We start from the raw sequence: 16,164 nt of genomic DNA on the forward strand, positions 1-16,164 counted from the left end.
GAACATTAGTAGTCGTAAACCCAAAATTGGGTTGGCTGTTCAACGACGGTTATAAAAAAAAGCTTTATCAGTCCTGGACATAGTCCAGATAAACTAAAGGCTGCCTGAGGCGTGTGGAGCATCTCGTCACCTGAAGCAGAATCCAAGTAATCAGGCATTCCAGTAGCATTTTCTTCTGCGTTGTTATCTACAGCTTCACCCGTCGGTGCCAACTGTCTAATCGAGACAATCAGCAGGTTTAACATGGACATAGTCCAGGTTTGCTTCAACTGCAGTCAGGATGATCCAGGACAGCCAGGATCCTCAAGGATAAAAAAAACATACCCTTGTGAGGAGTAGTATTTGTAATTGTGCACAACAGGGAGCGAATATAGTGAAGAGCTGACTGAACTACTTCTTTCTATTGGTCAATCCTCATATTGTCAAGTAGAATGAATCTAACTCAAGTCCAGAAGGTTAAAGAGATTTATTCAGAACCTTCAAACGTACAGGGAACAAAGTAACTGTCTTTTCGGCCTGAAACAATTGATCTTTTATGGGACTAAATTACGAAACAGGAAATGACAAATTAGAACGTTCTAGAAGATACAGAAATAATAAAGAACCAACTTTTTCTTGACGGGAATCACAGGCGAAGACCAGGGGCAATTAGATTTCAGAATAATGTCTCGTGCAAGTGTTTTGTCTACTTCTTCCTGCATAAGGAGTCGCCCAGCAACAGAAACTCTGTATGGTCTTTAACTCAACGATGAATTATTTCCGGTGTAGATGTGATGTTTCACACTGTTCTTAAGCTGATTTTTCTAGACTTCCTCAAACTCCATACGAACATGGTTCACTCTGTTTCCTTATTCTGTGGTCAGGGATGGTTTCAAAATTTATGATAGAGCATTTTATCTCTCTCTCTTTTTGCTCTGGAACACTTTTCTCAACGTCGAAACAACAGCGACTGTTTTCGTCTATTTCTTCTGCATGTCCAATGCATATATTTTTAGGAAGGCAGGTACGGTGATTGGCAAAATTCGGAATCCATACGCGGAGTCCTTCTTTATCATTCAGTATAATGGAAGATGGGAATACTACGTTTCGTTGAAGTGTTAGGAGCCCACTTCACTGAAAATATTTTTGTTCGTCTCTCATCTAGTCTTGTCTCATCATCTCTTGTCGTCACTTAACTCTCCTTGTTGTCGAAGGAGGAATTTCGCAATCATCTACCACACAAAAGCGACTTTGCTGAGGTTCTTTCGTTACAATATTTTCGTTCCACATATTTTCTAAGACTAATTCTTTGCGACCACAATCAATGATAGCTTGTGAAGCTTGTAGAAAGTCCCGGCCTAAAATTACATTATGACATCATTTTTCAAGTACCATGAATTCACGTGGTTACGCCCAGTTGTTTACTGTCAGATGTACTGTGCAACGGCCTATCGGATAATGAATTTACCGTCAGTTACTTTTATAAGAGAGTTATGGTTTTCCATTAGCATAGTTTTTTTTAAAAACAGTTTTAAGAAAATAATCAGATATAACAGAGAACGATGAATTTTTTTTCTGTTATTGATGTATTGTATTTTGTACTGTATGGTGCAATTTACCACACATTGTAAGCTTAAAAATTTCTTCTGTAATAAAGAAAAATTGTTGTCACCGTCATCAATATTTTAAAAAATTTCCACGCTTCTTATTCTCATAACGAAAAAATTATTCGACAATAAAAATTTGGAAATTTCATGTACATTTACCAACACGTTTAAGGAACATTTTGATATCAAAATTTTATTTTTGTACGCATCGATTGGCTTTGAATCATTTAAATGTTAAATTCAGTTTTATCTTCTGTACCGCGTAATAGTTCAGTTTTGCAAATTAAGCAAATTTTTTGCAACCACGTATTCTATCTAAAGATATTCTGCCCCGTTTTATACAAACTTCAGAATGGTTATACCCGTTAAATTGTAAAATTCAAAATTTTTTTAGTTGTTACATAGTATAATTTAACGGACAAAAAGGGGTTATTTTAATCAAGGGACTCGATGTTAATATATATAGTTAATATATATATATATATTGTAAGTAAATATAGAGAGACTTTTAAAGTTTCTCCTTATGATTCCTTTTCTTTTCGAAAATGTTTTTAAAGTGAACATCTATGTTCGGGAAAATGCTAATTTCTCCATTTGAGAAAAAGAGTGAATCCATCGGCTTAAAATATAAAATTCATACAATTTAGAGAAAATTTTTAATGATTTTTCAATTTACGCATTTATATCTGCGTCTCAGAAACGAATATTAACTAACTTACATTTAAAAAAAATTTGCCCCGTATGGCTGCTGTTTGTCTGCCTATGTTTTCTTTACTCTGCAGAGCTAAAAGCAGACTTTCCACCAAGATTTCTGCTTCGCTCTTCAGATGTTTTTTACTTATTGGCATGCTCCTGCAATGAATAACCTTTCATACAGCTAATTAAGTATTGTTTACAACACATCAACGCGAAATATTCTTTCCTCTATGATTTAAATTTACTTTTGTTTTTATAGTTATGAATTTTAAATCACAAGAGATAGACACAAAAAATTAAGGAAGTAGGGGACCGAATTTCGAGAAATACGAATTTTTTTTTATCTCTCAGGAACTATTTGACCGAATTTGCTCAAATTTTGTATTTTACCAATTAAAATTACATTATTTCAAATGATGAAAAAATTGTATACCTTGCATTTCTGAAGTATTTCGACTATCATTAAATAAAATAATAAATATTTACTAAAAGTTATATTTTGCATGAAATTATTTTTAGAAAAACGAATTTTGTAAATGTATGCAAAACTTTTACAATTCGCTTCGATTTTTTTTGGGATATAGTGAAATACGTAAAAACTAAGGGTCCAAACTTTAAACTGCCCTCCTGAACTAACTATTAAAACAATATTTCCAGGTAGCAGCTGCAATATTTTAGGGGTCAGTCATCCGAATTTGTCGAAAAAAGATATGGTTTAATCAGAAAAAGTACGTTTTTGTGTCTACTTTCCTAACTTAAAATATCGTTTGCATTAATTAATTAGTATATTTGACGCCACCCTCTCGAACTATTGAGAATGAGTCCTAGAACATGAAGATTCGATCTTTAGATCAAAAGTTATTCCGGTAGGTCCATTTATTTTTCTGCGCACCGCACGGTACATTTATTTGAAGTATATGTCAATAATTGCCGATAATAGCAAGAGATGTTTTCATTTTTAAATAGGAAGATAATTTAGCTGGTGGTTATACGCTTGCACATGCTTTGATAACTTAAAGGATTATGATTGGAAGAGGAAAATAAAGTCAAATGATGTTCACTTTCTATATTAACATCAGACATAATTAAAAACGTCTTCCATTTTGTCCTCTTTCGCATAACTTTGTTAATTTTAGTAACAGAAAAATTAATTTTCCACAAACGAATTTTTGCCGCTATAGCGGAAAGCCAATACTTTTTTTTTAAAAAAAAACTCGTTATAAACAAGCAATTTTTGTATCCTAAATATTAATCTTTTGAAGACGTCGAAACAGCTATTTTCTAATAATTATTTTATTAAACAGATTGTTCAGTATTTTTTATTTCATACACATATCTTACAGATTAATATCTGTGCGGTACTAATAAGGTTATTAAAATATATTTTCCAATGAAAATGCGCTTAATTAACTCATTTATATGAAAAGAACTGCCAGTCTTGGGCTTTATTGCGCTGATTAATGCTTCATTTTTATTCAGTTTAATCTGTCATAAATTTTGACGCATAATAACCCTCCAAAACTTAAGGAGGAATCAAGCATCTACTTAAGCTTTTCATCACTAACCATTTAGGGCTTTTTAAGAGCCTTTTAGAAAAATCGAAGTCTTTTAAAGACGACTAAGAGGCAGTTCATTTCCTTAGCTGCATCTCATTTCCTGTTTCTCACTATCTGAATGATGGGAATCTTTATTACACACTATCGTTCAGTTATACCAAATGACGAGAAAAATATAGGCCACCAAGAAAAATAAATATGATAAATTTTAATTTACAAGTGTTATTATTGTTCTTAGCTAAAATGTATTAACTCCTGTTTTAAAGTCAGCCAACATACCTCATCTTTGCATTATCATTTTTAATCAAATCGTTTTGAAACATATTTTCTCGGAATAATTAATTTGCAATACATTGCATATCTCGCTTTTATATTTTATTTGAAAGGAAATAATTAAGTTCCTTTTTAGATATTTATGTAGGCGAAGTATTTATCCCACCTATTTTTATTCGTCAACAGCTCATTTCAATAAAGCGCAGGATTATTGCATGCTTTCATAAAAAAATTGAGTTTGTGTTCTATTTGTTTATGTTTTAATCAAATTGTGGGGGGGGGGGGTGGAGCTTTAGACGATGTCAACTGTCATCTATGAAAAGGTACCTCACCGTAGAATCGAGTTAACATGTCTTATATACTAGTAAATTGTATTTGTAATTTTGTAGTGGTAGATACGCTACAAAATAAACATGCATAGTCAGTTGAAAAAAACATCAAACATTTAGTTATAAGATTAAAAAATATTGTTATACATCTATACTGTATTAATCTCCTTCATATTAATTAGCGAATTGCCATACGCTGTTAACGGTTATGCAACTGCTATGTTTTTTATCCATGTATTAGCTATGTTTATGTTAATTCAATGTGGTACTCTTATGATATCGTAAAGAAAAATGTATTTCCTAAATTAAAAGGAATGAATCATCCTGTTAAAACAACATTAACTGTAACTTTGAGCGCAGTTTTGGTACGAAAAATATGGCTTATTAATATAATTCCATGGATTATGTCAATGATAAAATGGAATTCCATTTTCTTTAGGATTCCATTGGCATACCATCTTGAAATTTGGAGCATTGCTTAAAAAAAGTACTTTCTTTATTGAAAATTAAAAATGTCTTTTTCTTGTTTTTTGATTTTGATTTTGAGTTCAAGTATTATGTGACTCTATCTCATTAATATCATATTGGATGCCTATACATTTCGAGTTAGAACCTTCAGCAGAATATGAAACATATGGTTAGGACTGGGGATTAATGAATTTCGCTTTAGCTTCAGTATAGTATAAATTTTGTAATACCTTTATGTTTAGGATTTGTTTTTCTTGTTTCCATTTAAAACAATGACGAGAATCAGCAGAGAGTGATTCGTTGCAGTTCATACATTTTTCAGAGAGTGTGCTGATTTTAAACACATGATTAGGTTGGTTACATCGTGAACAAATTTCCTTTCCTCTGCAGTTATTGAGTGACTGAGTTTCTGCTCTTGAAGCAGCGTAAGAGATTAGATATATATAGTCTCACTTTGCAGTTGATATAGCCCACTTTAATGTCGGTAGTGTGGCTGAGTTAAATGTCAAGATCAAATATCAAATGCCTTGCCTTTCTTAATAGCTATATGACGAGCATCGATTACATCCTGATTAGAGAATTCTTCCTTAGCTTTATGCTACGGTAGGGCCACCCTAGTATTGAGAGTTCGGTCCTCCATCTCCTAACGCAACTCTTCCGAGAAAAGAGAAGTTCTCCACCTCCTAAAGTAACACTTCCTAGAAAAGAGAAGTCCTCCGCACGGGTTATAACAAACGAGAAATCCGATCCTTTGGCAGCCTGAATTTTTTCTTCATCGTATTTTCCTCGTCGTCTCGTATTTTTTCCTCACTGTGCAGTTTAGTTGACTAAACGTTTTGACACCTTTTCTTAAATCCCTCACTCCGCAGTTTATGTTTGCTAATTCGGACTACTAAAATCCGTGTGGAAGCCATCTCTTATCCAGGAGGTCTTAGTTTAAAGCAAATGCCACGGTAGCCTTACCCATGGGCCAGCCTAACTTATAGTACCATGTGGAGCTTCTGCATAAATTTTGAATTCTATTTCTCCTACAGTATTTATAAGGTGTTTTGTGACATCATGAGATGATCATTGATTTCTGCCCGTGTGAAACTAAGTTTATGTTCAAAGATCCAATATGAAGTCATCAAAAATTGACTTTACAACACAATCATGTCGAGCAAATCAAGACAGAAAAGGGTTATTGACGTAAGAGCCATTTATGATCAAACTGCATAAAAAACTTGATTTATTAAAAGTAGTTTGTTAATAAAATCGAAATCGATGCATGGAAACCTATAGCTTTGAACGAGTTGAGTTAGTTATATGGTTTAATACACCCGACCCTAATAGGTTATGCTAAGCCAAACTAAACGACGTGGTATAAACTAGACAGTAAAGCACACTAATTACTTTTCTTATTATGATTATAATAATAAAAATCATTATTACGACAAGATGTTAGAATATGGATCAAATAAATACCTACTTATTTAGAAATATTTGCTTGTAAAGGGCGTGCATGCAAATTGTAGTTTGTTTATAAATATTCTATGTTATATTTAATTATGTACATGATATTTTTTCCCAATTTCTCATGCAGGATTTTGGAATGTCTCTAACGCATACTAGGGTTGAATAATTTTAAAATGGTTAGGAAATTATAATCAAGTACTCAGTTCTACAATTAAAAATGCAGATAATATAAAATTTTTATTCAATAATCACACTGGAAAAAAAAAGTTTTTAAAAAAATAGCTCAATAATCGCTATCCATCTGTGTTGTGGAAGAACTTGAATCCATGGTAGACCTGCGATTGTTTCCATTTCCTCGTCTTCTTCCTCCTCCATTACCATTATTCCCTCCAGTACGATTTGAATTCCTCCCACTTCCTCTATTGTTTCCAGAGCTTGACGAGTTTTGATCGTTGGAATTTCGATTTTGTCTACGACTATTACCACCACCACTAGAATTGGAATTTGATCTAGTACTTGGACTAGATCGATCCATTGACCGTCTGTTTCTGATTAATACATTTTCCTCAAGTCCGTCTAAATCTCCTGTAAAGGTTAAAAGAATGGATTGACCTTCATAAAATAATCTTTGTAAATTGTTTAACTTTAGAATTCCTCTTTAATAATGTTATAAGTTTATGAATAGACATTTAAACAGTTAGTATGCTGTTATGTTTGAATCACAGTGTTATATTCAAATTCTAAATACTTAGAATAGATTTATATCCACTCTATTCCATCTTCATTTAATTGAATTAGAATTTTAATTAAATTAGAATTTTAACTAAATTAAATATTTACTGTCTCACTTTCGCAGTTTCGCGAGTTCAAAGTTTTCACAGTTTAAACGTAAGCATAAATATAAAACTAAAAATATCCAATTAAAAATGTTCTATTAAAAATATTAAATTAATGTTCATTTTAAAAATATTCTATTACAATTTAACTCCATACCTGTCAACTTTTTCGGATTTTCCATGTGATTTTATTTTTATATTTAAGGTGGTAGCAAAATTTATGCATTCACACTTTATTCTTATTTAAATAAATGTTATATTAAATGATTTTGACTACCATTACATTTATATATAATATTTAAACATGTATATATAGTAAGCCTGTTGGCTCTCGGAAAAAGTGTTTAAGTATTGACGAAATTTTAACGAAATACCATCTTATAATCTCAATTGAAATGATATTGCCCTACCACTAGGAAAAAACTTTTTTTAAAAGAGTGAAAATTGGCTGGTATACAACTCAATCTGTACTTTCTTATTAGAGTAAACAAACACTTATCGTTAGGGATAGAATAATCGTTGAAGCCACAGAAATGTTGTTTTCTTTTTCTTCTTCACTAGTTAAGAAAAGTTACACAAAAATGCCAACGGTTAATTACAACAAAAATTAATCTATACTCAGTTTAACATTTTCGTTTCTTATTTTATAACCGTCGTTGAACAGCAGACCTAACTTTGGGTTTACGACTACTAATGTTCAACTCCGTAGCCTTGTAATTTTGAACTAAATTCCGAAGACAAAGGAAACTCCTGGATCAAGTATGGGGAGAAATTTGCCTTCGGGGAGGACTTTTTGATGGAACTAACCCACATTTGTGTCACATGGAGAGGAAAACCTCGAAAACTTCCCACGGTTAGCCTGACGGCAAGGGGACTCTAACCCATGATCCGTGTACCACTGAGGATATTTTACGTCATCACAGTGTTCGGTGCTAGCTGGGTGCGGAATCCGTAGTGACCAACCATTGCTAAGATTTGAAGCCGTTACACATCACTGGAAGGCGAACGCTCTATCCCCTGAGCCACCGTGACTCTAATTCTTATTTTTTATTTTTTTATTTTATAATCGTCGTTGAACAGCTGATCCAATTTTTTGGGTTTACTACTACCAATGCCCAATTCCGTAGCCTAGTAATTTTGAACCCAATCCAGAAGACAAGGGAACTCCTGGATCAAGTATTGGGATAAATTTGACTTCGTTTAGGACTTTTTGATGGAACTAATCAGCATTTGCGTTACATGGAGTGGAAAACACGAAAACCTCCCATGGTTAGCCTGTTGGCAAGGGGACTCTAACCTATGATCAGTCTACCACTGATGATATTTTACGTTAGCACTGTGGTCGATGCACATTGGAAGGTGAACGCTCCCTTTAATTCTTATTATAAATGTTTGCTTCAATCTTATTTATGACAGACGCCAAACATTATAGAATTTTATTTGCAGAAACTGCAAGTACCATCTGCTCACTGACACAGCCATAGCTTTAACGCTATTCTTCTTAAATGGTAAAATAACGTTGGTCCATATAATTGTAGCATACAAGTTTACTAAATTGTAACCAATATTGTATTATAAATTATGACATAGTTCGTACAAATAATTAACTTTGCTGTGCTGTTTTATACACAATTCAAAACTGAAACTATTTGTGTTATCTGGTGTTTTTCTGTAAATGACATCTTCAATAGAACATTCAAACACTACATAAAAAAAATTATAAAAAAATGTTCTTATTTCGTACCTTTTTCGGATAACCTGTAAAATACAAATTTACGCAAGATTGCTCAATCAGATTTGAATAATGTGATTCAATTGTTTTTGCTTATTAAAGACGTCTGTGCAATTCGAATTGAGTGTGGGATTCAAAGGGTCTAAATAGGACATGCTGTGCCAAGTGATTAGATATATAATAGTATGTTTAAATGTTAAAGGTACCCTTAATTTACAAAAGAAGAACATACTAGCACTAGTTGGTGACCTATACGTAGCTCCTACCTATGCTTTCATACTTTAAATTATTACTAACAAATTAATTGACTGCTTTATTAATTTCATATAGCTCATTTGCCTCGATGTTCAAAAGCCAGGGACTGACTATGATTATATTACAGTTTATAATTATGATTATAATACAGTTTATTATTAGGATCATATTACAATTATACTAAGATTATATTAATTTTCATGCGATAATAATATTACCGTTTAATATTAATTTCTTGGACTTTACTGAGGTCTCACATTTTTATTGAGGTGCTTTGAATAACGTTTTTAATGACTGTATAGATTATACTCCAGTTTTAAGAATTTTGTGTGATTTTTTTTTATCACAAACATACAACGGCGCCATAAAATGCGACTAACATTTTTTTTCCTAATTACCAAAATATAAAGGCCTGAGCTAATGCTTCAATTTATGTCTTTACAATTTTTTTTTCTTTAATTGGTCTTTTTTATTATCAGATAATTATATAAAAAGAGAACCGTAACTACGTACGTCAAGAAATGTGTCTGAAGCATAGCTGCCAACCTGGATTGAATTATAATAATAATAATAAAAAAAAACATGCTGCACTAAACAAATGGTTTTGAAACAAATCAAAAGTTACAAATTTTTCTTACTAAACTGCATGAAATTGATAAAACAGTACGAAACAGATGCTCTTACACTATAAATAACTAATTTGAATACCATATTTGGCTATACTACAGTTGGTATCAATGAATCAACCGTAAAAGAATGTCTTTGGCTATACAGTAAAGGAATGTCAAAAGATACAAATCGATTTAAATCATTTACATTAGGTATCAATGCATCAACGCAACTCTAAGTTCGTATATATTATCCATTTTTTGTATTTTTGTTAAGAAATGTGCTTTAGGGCGAAAGTGAAATTGTGTTCAAAATTTTGTCAATGTGCTTGAAAAGTTCTCGAGATGCGGTGAAATACCCAAAAAGTAAATTTAACGTTAAAGGGTCTAAATTTTGGACCTATCTCCTGACCAAACTATTGATACCATATCTCCCTGATTACGGTTACCCCCTATTTTTTGGGGGTCAGAAATCCAAGGCAGTCGGAAAAAATGCTTATTCAGAGAAATACATTTTTGTGTCAGAATCAAAATATTGTCTCATTAGCATATATGAGGTCACCTTCTCGAATTACCGAGACATAGAACGTGAAGATCCATTCATTAGATCGTAAGTTATTCAGCGTGATTCTGTTTTTCTTCTCGCACATTACTGAAATGTTATTAATTTCGAAATTTCTTTTCGAAAAACAAGAAATTTTAGAAATGTCTCAAAATTTAAATAGAATTAATAGTAATTTTTCTTATAAACTACAAAAAAATTTAAAAAAAAAGTTGCAAAAAAAGGTCTGTAAATATAATTGAATGATTTAAATTGAAAGCGTCATTATTCATTATTGAAAGTGCCGCATCATTCACACAATTTGCAAAGTTTTATTCCTAAGAGGCATTCTTTAAATAGCTAAATGTCAATTCAAGAATTAAAACAGCCAATTTCGTAAGGAAATTACTTTGAATTATATATTTTTAATTCCCTGTTGGCAAGATAAAACTTAGAGCTTGAGCAGAATGAAAGATTTAAATTTTAATAATTTTAAATTGTTTTCGATGGACTTAAAATCTTATGTTACTTATTCGCCAAATAATTCACTGTCGTTTTCCCTGCTCCAACGAAGATTACTTTAATTACAATATTTTGTCAACCTAATTCCTAGTTTATAAGTTAAGAATATTTCAGTTTGAAAAATTCTTTGAAATATATATTATTAGGAGAAACTAATCTTTGCAAACAAACACATTAATTCTTTAGAAGTTTAATTCTAGAATTACTGTTACGGGATTTAATTTTCTTCGAAATTGTTCATGGATTATAATTGATTGTTTATAGATTATATATGAAACAGAATTGGTTATATTACGTCAAACGTAAACGATATTATATATTCACTTAGGTAAGTGAATCTGTCTGTGCAGTAAACTAAATCTGATTAAAATGATTAATTTTAAAGGTTTTAATTACGGAATTTGTTTTTCTTTTAACTTACAATTGAAACATCCAGTTAAATTTATAAATATAATCTACTAATTTTTCTTTTAAAATTTGTAATATGATTACTACATCTCTTATATTTTCCCATTTTTGCGAATTTTATCTAATAAAATATTTATTGATGTCATCAAAGAATTTACTGAATTGAATGTAGGTTTTAATGACGAATGTAGTTTTTAATGGCATAGAGTCCAAAAAAGGGCACACAGCGGCACACAATTAACTAAGTAACTGGATCCTTCGTTTTTTTTTAGACATTTACCATAAAACAATTATAATAGTGAGCATGTCGGAAAGAATTGAATTGAAAGTATGGGTTAATGGCACAAGGTCCAGAAAAAGACATGCTGCGTCAAACAAGCGGTTTTAAAACATTTTAGAAAGTGCATGCTTTACATTTACATTCTTAAAATACATAAATATAAGAAGCTAAAATGGTGATTACTAATAAAACTGCACAGGCAAAACTGACAAAATTAAATAAAATCTGATCAAATTTTAATTAGAATGAAGCAGTTATATACAATTTGAAATACCAATAGCTCGTAGAAATGCAAATATGTTAGGATGATGGGTTTCATTCAACAAGTCTTGATCTAACAAGTCATACATAAAATGAAGCTACCAAAATATTTAATACGATATTGGTTAAAACAAGGGCAAATGCTTAGAATATGATGGAGGGAAAGTAAAACCCTACAAGTATTGCGTTTTGGAGGTAGATTCCAGAAAAGCAAATGAAGTTGAGTCAGTCGGATATGACTTATGCGTAGACGGGTCAGCTTGACATCTGTCTTTCGCGTTTGCAACACAGGCCAAGGCCCTAGCATAGATTTAATAGTGTGTAATTTGTTTTCACTTTGAAGGTCCCAGTGTTGTTGCCACAAAGTCATTTTAGGCATGTTGGGAAAGTTGTCATTCTTTTTCTCAGTTTTGAAAACCTTGTTAGTTCAGTAAGCTAGTTTCAGTTGAAAACCTTGCGGTATTTTGTCAACTAAATCTCATCATCGTCCAGAATAAAGTGTCCTAGCCAATGACATTGGAAATAGCGATAGTAACACAATATTGAAACACATATTCCATATATTTCTCTTTTCTGTTTGATGTCTCTAAAATGATATATGTTTTGAAACTTCGCCACTAGTTCTTACGTTGTAGGCAAACAAGACATTTATTCATTCAATTGAATATAAATCATTATTAAATCTGCAAGTTACTCGAAAATCATCAACGAATAATTCTCTGTTAACCTTGCTCGATAATTGATTGATTGGTGTATATTTTTGGCGCAAGAGCTATGTCTTGGCGCTACCGCACGTTAAACTAGGTTTAAAACAAAGTCTCTTAGTTGAAATTTAGAAAACTCTACTAAAATCAAGACAACAAAGTTAAGTCAGAAGCGTCAGGTCAGTAATATTGAAATTATTATTAAAGATTGAAGACTACTAAATAATTGTTAAAAGTTAGTTAACCGTAAATTCAAATCTAAGTGAGATCTTTAAGGCAGAAAATAATATTTGAGTGTGGAGGGTCTCCAAGTAAAATAGACAGATCGAGGAAATCAGAATTGAAATGACGTCGTCTGCTTGATTTATATGTACGGCATGGGCTCAAACCGTGTTTTGAAGTTATTAGATCTTTGAATGTGGCATATAATGAATCTTGTTCATTAAATAAAATGTGCTTATGAGTGAGACGAGTATGACCGATGCGCAGTCTAATAATTATTACTTTCATATTTTCTACATATTTTCAACACATTTTCTACATATATTGGGTTAATTTTTTAATTTGATTTAACTTATTGTTTATATCTGCAATCGATTTAGCGTGGCTGTTGTTGTTGTTCATTTACGTCGCACTAGAGCTGCACAATGGGCTATTGGCGACGGTCTGGGAAACATCCCTGAGAAAGATCCGAAGACATGTCATCACAATTTTGATCCTCTGCAGAGGGGATGGCACCCCCGCTTCGGTAGCCCGACGACCTGCACGCGAAGTCGAGCACTTTATGGTAGAACAGTTTAACGAGGACTATACCGCACACCCTCGGTCCCTACGTATACAACAGACGATGCGGCATGGTCAATTGATTTAGAACCACCAGTAAACAAAGGTTTAAAATCATTATACTAGTTAGGATGAATGTGAAATTTTGTCTCTAAATTAAAGGCTCAGTATGATGTCTTTGTCTTATCCTTAAAAATGTCAATAACATGAAGAGATATTTGAGTACATTAAAAAAGTAAATAATATCAAATAAAAACTTCAAACGCCAATCAGTTATATGCTTGTGCATGGTAAAATGAATAGAGCTTAAATATGTAAACAGTATAGAATGAATGTAGTGTTTAGTTATAAATATTTATGCTCATTTGAAAAAATAAATGAATTTCACTTAGAGATTGTGAGTAATTTCTCACATTTTCAGAAATTTTTTAGTTGCTGTTTAATACAAGTTCTATTACTATTTTGAGCAAAATAAAAGCTATTATTCATCCAAAAAAACCCTATTTTCCGATTTCAGAAATTGAAACTAATTAATACTAACATATGTACTGCATTATTAACGTGAAACATTGCAGTCACTTGTATAGTAAATAGATATGACAAAACCAATTCATTCCGAATTATTCTAATCGAAATATAGAAACGAGTGTTTTAGCAACTGTTCAGAATGAACTTATTCACGTCAATATCTTTCTGAGTAATTACAATCCCGAATTTCAGGATAATTTGGAGCTTGTAAATTCTATTTTAAGCACGTATCTGTGCCTTGAATAGAAATATTTTCCAAACATTCTCTCTCGGCGCTCTTTTTCAGATTATCTTTCATTTTATTTCAACGAGAAAAAAAAATCAAGAGTCGCAAACACTTTTATATATTTGAATTTTATCGAAAATAGGAAATTTTGAGCTCCTAACACTGTACAAACGTTTCAGCTTGAAGAAGTTTCAGTAAAGTTTCTGAAAACGCCGATTATAAAAAAGCCATTTCAGACCAAGAAAAGTAAGAATTTCACACTTTTAGAATAAATAAGGTTTACCTCTAGTAAGCATTTCTTTCAGGAGACGCTAAAAGTAAAACATTTATAGATATTTTTTAAAATTAAAATGTATTATTTTTCAAAAGAATTTTGATTATTTGATTAGTTTTAATTTATTGACTGAATAAATGGTCTAAGTTTTTGTCTCAAGAGCCGTGATTTGGTTATATCGTGCCTAAAATCCTGTTAAAAGAAATAAATACATTTAAATCAGTATAATTAGGTTAGAACTTGGCAGTTAAATAAAAAAATCAAAGGCAAATCACACAAATAATGGCTAATAAAAAAAATGGTGGTTAGATAAAAAAAAGCTAGATTAAAAGAGAAGTGACTAGTTTTAAAACAGGAACAAAAGGTTAAAATTAGTACTAAATGAAATTATGCAATCCGATGCCTAAAATTAAACACTAAACTAAATTTTTGATGCGGCAAACTAAAATTTTTGATGTGGTATGCCACCAAGTAAATGAAATAAATTATTGAAATTTTTAAATTTAATTTTCAAACATCGAAGGAATTTTGATTAGTTTATTTGTTTAAATTTATTGACTGAATAAGTGGTGTAAGTTTTTGTCTCCCGAGCCATGATTTGGTTATATCGCTCCTAAAACCATGTTAAAATCAGTAACTGCATTTAAATCAATATATTTAGGTTAAAATTTGGCAGTTCAGTTTTAATCAAAATAGCTAGGTTAACAGAAAAGCGACTAGTTTTAAAACAGGTTAAACAAAAGGTTAAAATGAGTACTAAATGAAATTATACGATCCGATGTCTAAAATTGAACTCTAATTTTTGATGCGGTAAGCCACCAAACAAATGAAATAAATTATTGACGTTTTTAAATTTAATTTTTAAACAAAACGTCAAAAAATGTAAGTTTTGGAGGACGTGCCGAAAACTACCGCGCCTATCACTTGATAATATTAAAAGTAGAGTTTAAATTTTTTTAAACAGTTATACGAGGGGAATTGTAACCAAATAAAATTCTCTGAAAACCGAAAATTATTATATAAAAAAGAAACCCTCAAATTTTCATTTTTTTCATCCGTTCAAATAGACATTTACTAGATTATTTTACAACCAGGTTTAAACATATCTGGAAAAAACTGTTTACATCAAAGTGACGTATCACACAAAAAAATTGTTTAAAACCAGGAGTATGACGTCATTCTGCCGCAACTTCACACGATTTCTTATAGTTTGATCATAGAATGGGTCAAGCAAAGTTTAAATAAAATGAACAAGCATCAAAATATAGATACTAAATTTGGAAAGAAAATTATTATAAAATCGCTGTCAAGGAAGGAGCATCACATAGATAAAACTAACGTAATTGCATTAATTACCTTTCGGATGAAACATGGCTAAACATAGGTTAATAGCCATTAACAGCAACAGAAGTTGGAAAGACTGCATTTCTTTCCAACAAAGATAAGTACTTTTACCTCTAATTTCAACTTTCTGCTATATATACTAAGGGAAAATTTCCATCTATCTCAATGAAAGAGAACAGGAAAAATGTTCAAGTACCTTTTCATACAGCAATATAATATACAAGGAAAGTATTCAAGTGCATAGTTTAAATAGGTCATAACTTCATGCAGAGTGATATATAATATACAATGAGTCATAATTTGTTGAGGAAATATTTAAGCATCCTCTTCCTACGGCTGTTTTTTAAAGCTTTTTCAACATTATTTCAGCACTTTTTTTTGTATTTATAGCCTACTTGTCAAAAGTCATATTGTTAACTGTTGCTGAAATACAATATTTTTCTGCATATTTTTAACATTATTAAAATACAAGCTCTCAAAGTTTAATATTTTGGGAACG

At 31.4% G+C, this 16,164-nt stretch overlaps 1 protein-coding gene across 2 annotated transcripts in view; it reads right to left on the reverse strand.

The window, feature by feature from the left end:
• Positions 1–6,581: 6,581 nt before the first annotated feature.
• The window catches only part of LOC107452624 (uncharacterized), a 76,752-nt gene continuing 67,169 nt past the window's right edge, over positions 6,582–16,164 (reverse strand). Inside the window, exons 1-2 of one of the 2 annotated variants that reach the window (XM_016069161.4) lie at positions 15,678–15,859; positions 6,582–6,948 (exon numbers count right to left, since the gene is read on the reverse strand). In XM_016069161.4, coding sequence (XP_015924647.1) covers positions 6,647–6,948; positions 15,678–15,747 — 372 coding nt within the window. In that variant the 5' untranslated portion in view covers positions 15,748–15,859 and the 3' untranslated portion in view covers positions 6,582–6,646. Of the gene's footprint in view, positions 6,949–15,677; positions 15,860–16,164 lie in introns of those variants that run through there. The other variant, XM_087155017.1, reaches the window with a different exon arrangement.

This window comes from Parasteatoda tepidariorum, chromosome 11 (genome assembly GCF_982258835.1).
Source record: "Parasteatoda tepidariorum strain Cologne lab strain chromosome 11, Ptep-v5.0, whole genome shotgun sequence".
NCBI lineage: Eukaryota > Metazoa > Arthropoda > Arachnida > Araneae > Theridiidae > Parasteatoda > Parasteatoda tepidariorum.